At 51.1% G+C, this 9,958-nt stretch overlaps 3 protein-coding genes across 3 annotated transcripts; all 3 read left to right on the top strand.

Moving 5' to 3' along the window:
* Positions 1-971: 971 nt before the first annotated feature.
* PpBr36_01133 (uncharacterized protein) lies at positions 972-2,943 on the top strand (the record flags this gene model as incomplete). Its single annotated transcript, XM_029888322.1, has 3 exons — positions 972-1,014; positions 1,098-1,247; positions 1,340-2,943. 3 exons carry the CDS (start codon positions 972-974, stop codon positions 2,941-2,943), a joined length of 1,797 nt encoding a protein of 598 aa, XP_029752433.1.
* A 1,592-nt stretch (positions 2,944-4,535) lies between these two features.
* Positions 4,536-4,824, top strand: PpBr36_01134 (uncharacterized protein; the record flags this gene model as incomplete). Its single annotated transcript, XM_029888323.1, has 2 exons — positions 4,536-4,667; positions 4,714-4,824. 2 exons carry the CDS (start codon positions 4,536-4,538, stop codon positions 4,822-4,824), a joined length of 243 nt encoding a protein of 80 aa, XP_029752436.1.
* A 2,087-nt stretch (positions 4,825-6,911) lies between these two features.
* PpBr36_01135 (uncharacterized protein) lies at positions 6,912-9,484 on the top strand (the record flags this gene model as incomplete). The annotated part of the gene is made up of 2 exons (XM_029888324.1): positions 6,912-7,376; positions 7,475-9,484. 2 exons carry the CDS (start codon positions 6,912-6,914, stop codon positions 9,482-9,484), a joined length of 2,475 nt encoding a protein of 824 aa, XP_029752435.1.
* Between the last annotated feature and the right edge of the window lie 474 nt (positions 9,485-9,958).

The raw sequence follows: 9,958 nt of genomic DNA on the forward strand, positions 1-9,958 counted from the left end.
CCGAAGGCGTTTACGCGTTTTTTCGGCGGTATTAAAAAAAAAGCGAAATTTTTAATTATTTGGTGCGTGGGCGCCCTTTTAACGAATTTTTCGATTTCGATTTAACGGTTAACGAATTTTTCCTATTCGTTAAAAAGTAGTTAATACGGTTTATGGGTTTATTTTCGATCGAAAACGCCGTTAAAGCGACGTATAAGGGTGGTTTTTGGCACGGCCTATTACGCGGCCGTTTTATTTTTCGAAATATTTGATTTTATGGTTTTAACCGCCTAGGTAAGCCTAAATTCCAAATCTTTCGGTATTACGGCTTTTTTCGGTTTCAAAAACGCGTTATTTGCGGTGCGTTGTCGCGTTGAAGTAGGTGGGTTGTGTTGAGGATGCTAGAAATTGCTAACAAAACAGGTGTCCACTTCAGGTGCATGTCCACTTGTGGGTCACCCACTGTAGACATAAATCAAACTAGACTGGCGCTTATCAGACTACAATCTTAGTGCGGGGTGACTTTGGGTCTCGGGCAAGAACGGGGTTTCGTCATGACTAACCTACCGTCATGACTCCGCGGCTCTAGGCTCTACCCCTGTAGTGTACTTTGGCAAAAGATTTCCAGGGCACGTGACGCGTAACAGCTTTTCCCCAACGCGAGATCACGCAATGCTTAGCGGGGTCTAAGGCAGGCTAAAGTGGAACACGCTTTTCGTGTTTTGCTTGAACGCGTCGGACCACGCTAGTCGCGTCAATGTCTCACTGCGGGTGGGCCTACCTCTCGTAGCTATGCCACAGCAACCTCATTCTTGCTTCAAACTCATGTGCTCGTCTACAATACTTGTACCTTCCTCTCTAATGTTCAACTGTCGACTATTCATTTGCATCAAGTTCTGCGCATCGTCATCAGTATAGAACTTTCCAATTTTCCTCGCATATACCATCCGTACCTGCCATTGATCAAAACCGAACCGATAAAAATCTCGAACATGCCTTCCGTGGGCAAGAGGATCCGGAGCTCCGGTAACAATGGTGAGCAGAGCAGATCACGTACCGTACCACTTTGCGATTGGTACTAGAAGAAGCCACTGCTAACCAACTGAATTGCGCAACAGACACGGAGCTTCCTGCCAAGCGCACCAGACTCCAAACTCGTACTTTGCAAATCAACGATGAGAACCGAGACCCCAGAGATTCTTGCTCCATCGATACCGTATTAGAAGACCACGAGGCTGCGTTCCCTGCCAAAAGTCCTCTGAAGAAATGTATGATCTTTTTTTTTTTTTTTTTTTCTTTGTCTCTTCTCCCTGTGTTCCCACGTCTGTGTGACGCCTACTAACCATCTCGACACCTTCAGTTGCCGCACCACTTACCCCGAAGACCCCACGCTTCCGCGATGCCTTGTCCGACTCACCGAGCACGCCCCGGCACCGGGTCATGTCCGTCGGCAAGCTGTCAACAAGGTTGACGCCAAAGACACCATCCACGCCTGCAACATCCCAAACCATCTACCACCTTGCAAGACAACTATTCTCACGCAGCAACGACCCGGGTCGCCTCATCGGACGGGACGACGAGCGGGCGCGCCTCGAAGAGTTTCTGGCCAAGTGCACAACCTCAACCCCCCATGGGTGCCTCTATGTCAGTGGTCCTCCAGGTACGGGGAAGAGCGCAATGGTCAACGCTGTAACGGATGAGCTGGTCTCAAAAACTCCGTCTGTTCGCAAGGCATATATCAACTGCATGAGCGTCAAGTCTTCAAACGATCTCTACGTTATACTGCTGGATCAACTTGGGGACGACATTAATATATTAGAATCGGAGCCAGCAGCTGCGCTGCAGCAGCTTTTCATCCCCAAGCGGAAGGTCGCCAGCGCGTTTTTGGTCGTCCTCGACGAAATCGATCACATTCTAAGCTTGGACCTGGAGAGCTTGTATAAGATCTTTGAATGGTCGATGCAGAAGCTCTCACGAGTATCCCTGGTGGGAATTGCCAACGCCCTGGACTTGACGGACCGCTTTTTGCCGAGACTAAAGTCGAGAAACTTGAAGCCTGAGCTACTTCCGTTTCTCCCATACTCAGCACCGCAAATCAAGGCAATTGTCACCGATCGACTAAAGAGCCTTATGCCGGCTGGTAGCACCAATGCGAGCTTTACCCCATTTTTCCACCCAGCCGCCATTGAGTTGTGTTCCCGCAAGGTATCCAGCCAAACAGGGGATCTGAGAAAGGCCTATGAGATACTGCGTCGGGCTCTGGACTTGGTGGAAGCCGAGACAAAACGGAAACTCGAGGAGGAAGCAAGACAGAAGATTTTGCAGATGACGCCTTCCAAGAGGCCACTGGGAGAGACGCCCAACAACGCAGGTTCGCCTTCAAAAGATGCCAGCAGGAGAACAGTTCCTGCCGAGCTGGCTGCGTCTCTGCAAGCGTTGACGGTCGAAAACGCGCCACGAGTGAGCATCTCACACCTAAACAAGATCACGGCAACGTCGTTCGGCAATGGGGCAAGTCAACGTCTCAAGAGCCTGAACCTCCAGCAGAAAGCGGCATTGTGCTCCTTGATGGCTATCGAGAAGAAGAACAAGGCGGCTGTTGCCGCTGTATCGCCAACAACGCCCTCAAAGACCAGAGTGACAGCTCCAACGGTCAAAACCCTATACGACACATATAGCCTTCTCTGCAAGCGCGACTCGCTTCTTCACGTGCTGTCGAGCTCGGAATTTCGCGAAGTCATTGGTAGCTTAGAGACGCTATCACTCGTCACAGCCGTGGATGGCAAGACTGGCTCCTTTGCGGTGCTCCAGACGCCAAGCAAGAAGGGCAGGAAGGCCACTTTCAGCAATGGCGACGAGAGACGGGTTGCCAGTTGCGTTGGCGAGAGGGAGATCGAGCAGGGCATCGAAGGCCTTGGATCTGACATTTTGAGAAGCATTTTGAGCGGAGAAGCATTGGATTAGATGCTCAATATTGGGGGCCGGTTTCCCAGCAAGTCTATGCATGAATTGGGTTTCCTTTGTTGTTTTGTTGGCATTTCACAGGTCACATGAAATCATGGCGCGGAGTTCACTGCTTGATTGTATTGGGGGACATTGGCTGTATCAAAAGGGGTGTACCGGTACATGGGGTTGGAGCTGTTATGAGCTGTGACTATAGGTAGACTAGATTAATATGTAACCTTAGCCTGGCTATGTACCAAGTCTAGGCAATCATGTGAGCTGTTCTAAAAATTAAATCGAGGTATTCTGTCAAGTTCTTTCGCCTACGTATTCCATCTGTCTGCCTGAGTGAGGCTGTGTGTGATGCTGAGTGAGACTTTTCTGCCTTTGAAGGATGCACATACGCGCCAGGCAAAGCCCTCTCTCCCTCCTGTCCACGGTCTTGCCGAGTAAGGACGTTAGATCTGGCTTGTTGGATTGGCCGTCTCGTATCCCAAGTGCCTAATCTGTTGATCTTCTAGTTCTAGTGTCTAGTTCTAGACCGCGCCACCTTAGTCAACTCAAGTCAATCCGGCACTTTTTGGCTCGGCAGGTGAGTTTGGCTGTCAGTCTGGGGGCCCGTAAGAGATCGAGTCCATCCCAAGTTTGGTTCAATCCAATGAGTTGCTCGAAACCCTCCAGATGGGCATCCCAAACGATCCCCAGATATGCCGAGGCGTACTTTGACCTAATCTGACGTTCCGAAAATATGCTCGAGTCAATGCACCAAGATCGACTTTTGTGCCTTGCCTCACGTTCAATGTAGTTATCCAAGTGCTGGCGCAGGCGCGTCTGTTTTCGAACATCGTCCCAGCAGTTGATGTGGGCGTGTAACGGCATTGTAGCTACTGTTGAGTCTCCCGTCGCATTCGCCCACATCTCGGGAAGTAGCACTGGCCGAAGTGGGAGGTTGACTTGAAAATTACCTGACACAATGTTTACCTTTGAAGGTTTTTATTATTTTTTATTATTTTTTAATAATATAGTCCCCCACGTTGCACACTTTGTTTTTTTTTTTTTTTACTATGTCAGAAATGTGACCATACTTTTTCCTAACCCGAAAATCGCCCAGACCCCAAAAGTCCAAACGGGAAGAGAAAAAAAAAATAATAAAAAAGAAAAAGAAAGAAAGAAGGAAAAACAAGCCCGGTTGCAAACGTGCATGTCCAGTTGAAGCGAGCTTCGGGTCGAATGGTGTCATTACATGCGTGGGTTGTCGCGTGTGTGTGAGGTCGTAAAGTGGGCGGTGTTGGAAACCCATGCAATGCGATGCCAGCTTCTCGCATTTCGGATCAGGTAGGTACTTACCTCGGTCAACTTTGGCCAGCTGCTTTCTTTTACTGCTGCTAGTCGACGAGGTACAAGAGGTATCTCATTTTCCCCACTTTGAGCCCAGCTTGGGGTCCGTTCAAAGGCATCATGTGGGCCACATCGTCTTTTTGTCGACTGCCTAGACCCTTCTGCTGTGGAGAAGCTAAAGACGGCCTCCACTTGCCTAGATACCCGTCAAGTCGTATTTCTCCTAGCTAATAAGTCTACTTTGTGTTACAAGGTAAGCCAAGTGGAAACCCCATATGCACTGCACCGCCGGGACGGGACCAACCAGAAGACCTTCTAAGCGGGTTCTGGCAAGCGGACGCGCAAGCCTCCTCAACCGCCCGGCGCGAAATGTGGTTGGAAAACCAGGCACCAAGATTGCAGGCAAGGTTAGGTTTGCTTATTCTCTCCTCCCCTTTGGGAAAACTCTCGTGGTTAACGAGGCGAGACACATTGCCGGCTCTGCCGACCGCCGAACATCCGTATGGAGCCACCAGCCGGGGAAGCTTGAATCTAACGAGTGAAGAGATAGATTATGACTGGTAGCTTCTGTAATGTCTGGTAGAGTCAACAAAAAAAGTCCCGCTACCGTAGATAACCTTGTCACCCAGGCTTTAACTCTTGGGTGACCTTCCATTAAGAATACTGTATTATGTGACGAATTAGTTGGGCCCATATGTCAGACGACGGGGCGGGCTGGAAACCAAACAGAAATAAACCTCTTTTAGACGAAAACATAAACGAAAGAAGAAGGAAAAAAAAAAAAGAGAAAAAGAAAAAAAATCGCTTAATCAACTCCTGGCAGGGAACAAAAAAGCTGCACGCAGCAATCTCACAAAGCAGTTGCCAATCGAGATGGATGGTGTGTTATACGCCGTGATCTAGGTTGAGGCGGTAAAATAACGGGCGACTAAGGGACGTTGGGCAAGTAATTTACCCGTCTGGAAAAGGTGCGCGGTAAGACAAATCAACAAAATATTTGTATGGATATCCTTACCTTTCTCCTCCATTCAAAGTCCCCCAAAGTACGTACAGTCAGTAGGTACCCTGACCATGTATGTACCTTGGGCGGGTAGTTAGGTACCTCGATTACTACGTCAAACTTGCTCCTGCCTGTTGTTCGTTGCGTTCATGTCATGTCGCTTTATGTTTCCCAACCCAGGATGCTTGCCCCCATTCCACTTATCCCCACATTTGATCTTTCACTCCACAGCCCGGCCGCTGACGAGTCTCATCTCTCTTTTCATGAAATCTTGCTGCAGTTATTGCACGCTCGTGTTTTATCTGCAGGCCAAATCCTCGCAGCCCAACTTTGTGGCCCCCCTCTTCGACCTTTCCTCCCGCCTCCACCTTTGGGTCGTCTTTGAAATCAAGTCCCCCTTCCCCGAAAACAAGAGTTCTTGGCAAGCCAAGCATTCTTACCCTCCTGCTCGTCTTGGCGTGCATCAGAGCGATCCCATCAATTCGTACACGGTCCTTGTTCGATTTTGATTGATATTTGTCTGTATCCAGCAGAGCGTCGCCCGGCAAGGAAAGGAAATCAACAATCGGCCCCGCTCTCCCTTTATTGTTTTCTCTTCTCCCTTCTATCGCAGCCGGGGGGGCTGAAAGATCCCGCCCGACGATCATCGCAAGCAAAAGCTGGTGGTACGGTCTACTTGCTTGCTTGCTTGCTTTGCTTTGCCCGCTTGCGTGTGTGGCAGCCATTCAAGGCGCCGGCCACAGCCACGCTACCATTAGCCTGTATATGCGCAAATCGCAGGCCGGGGTTGTTGTCGCGCCACTCAATCGGTAACTTTTCAACCCCTGGGCTCTCCATTGCTTGTGTTTGCCTACCCACTACTACCACCAACACCACCAGCAAGCCACTTCAACTGCCTGCCAGTCTACAAGAAGACAAAGATCGACTTGGTTCGGTGACAAGAGAAGGCCGTATACCCTCGTTCAGCCGACGCTTGGCCTCCGTTGTGTGCCCGTTCGGGCGGTAGTCATTTTTTTTTTGTGTTTATTTTTTTTTTTATTTTATTCTCCGGTCGAAATCAATTCCCAATTACAGAACCCCCCGGCATCCCCGGCCGCCTGGTCTGGTTCCGCTCATTCGCCTGTCACACCAAATTAACCAGTGCCAATTCGTGTCTATCCCTCATACCGAAAAAAAAGCCCCCTTTCGAGGCTTGGCGGGACTGAGCACGACTCGTTCGTTTCCTCCACGGCTCGCTCAAACCAAGACAGCGAGGGTTGGAGGCAAGGTGTAATTACTACACCGATCCAGAAAGAAATCAAAAAAGCCAATAAGAGCTCAAGGCCAAGGTTTAAGGCTGGCCTTCACTGTGCGCTGAATTTGAACACGTCGCGATCGATCAATCGACTTCATTCTGAGGGGCCGCGCGCATGCATGTGCTGGCACGCCTCGACGACTGCGCCGCCTTGCCGATTGGGCACCTCACCTGACATCTGATTTTCCCTTCATCACGTCGCCGCAGACTCAGGCCTGAGAAGGCCAAGAAGGTCTACACGCACCTTCCCGCCCGCCGAAACCTCACTTGCCTCTACATAGAGTCTTCCAAGACCACCACAACCACCATCACCCTTACTCCTTGCGAGGGGCGTCGTACAGACCCAGCACAGGCTAGATGGGCGGCTCCTCGGCCTCCAGGAACCAATCTTCGCTGCTGGAAGACACGCACACGAGCCGATCGCTAATCTCACGCCTCTTTTCGCGCTCAAAGACGCGACACATTACCGATTTCCACGTCCGCCCCGTCGATCCGCACCGCAAGTACGCCAAAGGCGACCATGTCACCGGCGCCGTTGTTCTGACCGTTCTCAGGCCAATTCGCATCACACACCTAACTGTTGCTCTCCACGGCTTCGTCAAGGTCTTCAAGAGTCCCAACGCAGCCCACGAAGCCACGATCAATACCGCGCAGGTTGCCTCTGGCGTCACCAACCGGACACGATACCTCGGCAATGGTCTCGCGTCACTCTTCCAAGATGAACAAGTCCTCAGCGCCGACGGAAAGCTGGAGGCGGGGCGTTACGAGTTCAATTTTGACCTCGTGTTTCCATCCAAGGTTAACCTTCCAACCAGCATTGATGTATGTTTCTCAAGATACCAGTCTTGTTACGTCTTTACTCGTCCTCGGCCGGAACTGTCGGATAGATCATTCCTACTGACCCTTTGTCTCCACTCTAGTTTGAGCGAGGAACCATTTCATACATGATATCAGCGACTTTGACGCGACCGACATCGATAACGCCCACGACAGTATGCGACAGAAAAATTTACTTGGTGGAGAAAGTAGATATAGGTTCCATTCCAGCACCGCGGCCGCGAACGATATCACTTGAGCCAATATCCAGGAGGACACGGAGGAAGAGGACAGACCGACCAAGTACCCTCGGCGGAGCTGACAGGGGCTCATCGCTGGGCGATTCCCATGATGTCACTTCTTCTGATTTGGATTCCTCCAGGGCGCCTGAGAGTGTTGCTGCAGAATCCAACACGGCAAACGATGCCGCCATAGGGGCGCAGCAAACCCCGCAAAGTCCCACACGTACCGAAATGCCTGATGTAATGAGCGAGGTCAGCACAGAGAGCGCAATCACTAGCAGCAGTGCGGGCGCAAGCGTTGGGTACAAGGTCAGTGAGGCAACGGGGAGTTCCTCGGGCTCACAGTTTGGTGCAAGGACGCCGACGGTCGAAGAAAAGACCATCACCGCCAGCGTCGAAATGCTCAAGGGTGGCTGCCTGCCGGGAGACTTTGTCCCCGTCAAGGTATCAGTGCACCACATCAAGAGGATAAAAAGCGTCCATGGGGTCATCGTCACCCTGTACAGGCAAGGCAGGATAGACTCGGCACCCCCTGTATCGGCTTTCCAAGGCTTGTCCAAAGAAGACGTGCGCCGCCTGGAAAAGGAAGAATATTTCCCACGGTCAAAAACAGGGTTGAGCGGCTTGTCTTTGTCATCAGCTGGATCCTGCAGCGTCTTCCGTAAGGATTTATCCCAGGCCTTCGGTCCTCTAATCATCGACCCCATCACACTCGACGCAAGCGTGACGATTTCGGTCCGAGTACCAGAGGATGTCTTCCCCACCATCAAGGGCGTGCCCGGGGAGCTGATCAGCTTCAAATATCAGATAGAGGTGATAGTGGATCTGGGAGGCAAGCTGGCTAGCCAAATCTCATCGGTACAATCCAAAGCCGGCGGCATGACGGGCGCTGGTGCGATTCCGTCGGTCAGGAACCCATATGAAAGTGGAGGTTCGTCTATCATGGGAAACTGGGGCAACAGCATCATAGATACAGACCAGTTGCGTCGCCACAAGGGCGTCATCTCGGTTGTGTTCGAGGTTCCTGTAGGAAGTGTGGATTCGAGTCGGCAAAGGACGAGAGGCGGTTCTCTTCGACCAAATCCTCAATCGCGCCAGCTGTCGCAAGCGACCGGGTCGCAGCAAATACCGACGGTAGCCTATGGACCGGATGGCAAACAGCGGGCTCAGTCCCAGTCAGCCGGACAGGAGGACTACGTTTACAGTCAGGGAAGTCAGGGCAACGGACCTGTGGGATCGAGCACCGAATACGTGCCCAGCCCTTACTACACTCCGCACGATCCTCGTCAACAGCAGGCGCCGATATACATACCGCCCCCAAATGTGCCAAACGATGCGGGCCTGTCAGAAAAGGAACGAGCTCGCCGCGCGGAGCAGATACTACTACCCAGTCAGCCTCCAGCAGCTCCATTGGCGAGTGCGTCATCAGAGACTATACCAGAGGATATATACAATGTTGAGGACGACATAGCATCAGGGCCGTCATCGGCTCTCGCAGTCGGAAACCCCAACGGCGTTGCAACAGCACCGACTCTGGACGAGGTTGAATCTGGCGAAGCAGCAGCCGGCAACAGCGAAGATAAGCTGGAGAGAGAGCGTCGTCGTCTGCTACAAGAGGCAAGCGCCCCGCCTGATTTCCCTGACGACTACGACACGGGGGATCCAGGTCCCAGTAGCCAAGAGCCTGCCTCAAGTGAGACGGCGCCCGCATTGAACTTTCAGCCTTCGGCACCTGTACTATCTGAGGACGACGAGGACCCTGGCAGCTCATATTTCACCCAGCACACGAGCACGGGGGATTACATGGGGGATGGTGCACTGGGCCGTCCAATTACGGCACCTCACGAACCACTTCCTCGATATCAGAGGTAGCAACAAGGGAAGAAGACGCCGAACTTGGCTAGCATTGAAGACGGTCGGTCTGCTGATTTGAAGCGATACTGTACAAAAACAAACGATTACATCGAACGATACCCCCATTGGAGTTTGGAAGAGCTGGCTACTTGTTTCTATATATATCTATATACATATGCGTGTTTGGCTGTTGATAATGAAAAGGAGTCCGGAATGATTGCGCTTGGGTTGGACATATGAGCTTTTCAATCTTGTCTCTGGAGATAGGCGGTACGTACAGAGTAATGTGTACGTAAATGAAGATTCGAGCTAGGCGGATACACCACTGTCAGCCACCTGAACTTATTATTGATTCGCTATAATTTGATTTGAGGTCTTGGCCTTGGAGTTTTGTTTACTTGATGCAAGAAGGGAATTTTGATGGCATAGGCAGGCTGGGTCATGATCTGGACCTTTTAGTAAGAATTCGTGTCTTTTTTTTTTTTTTTTTTT

The sequence above is a fragment of the Pyricularia pennisetigena genome, chromosome 2, assembly GCF_004337985.1.
Source record: "Pyricularia pennisetigena strain Br36 chromosome 2, whole genome shotgun sequence".
In the NCBI taxonomy this organism is placed as follows: domain Eukaryota; kingdom Fungi; phylum Ascomycota; class Sordariomycetes; order Magnaporthales; family Pyriculariaceae; genus Pyricularia; species Pyricularia pennisetigena.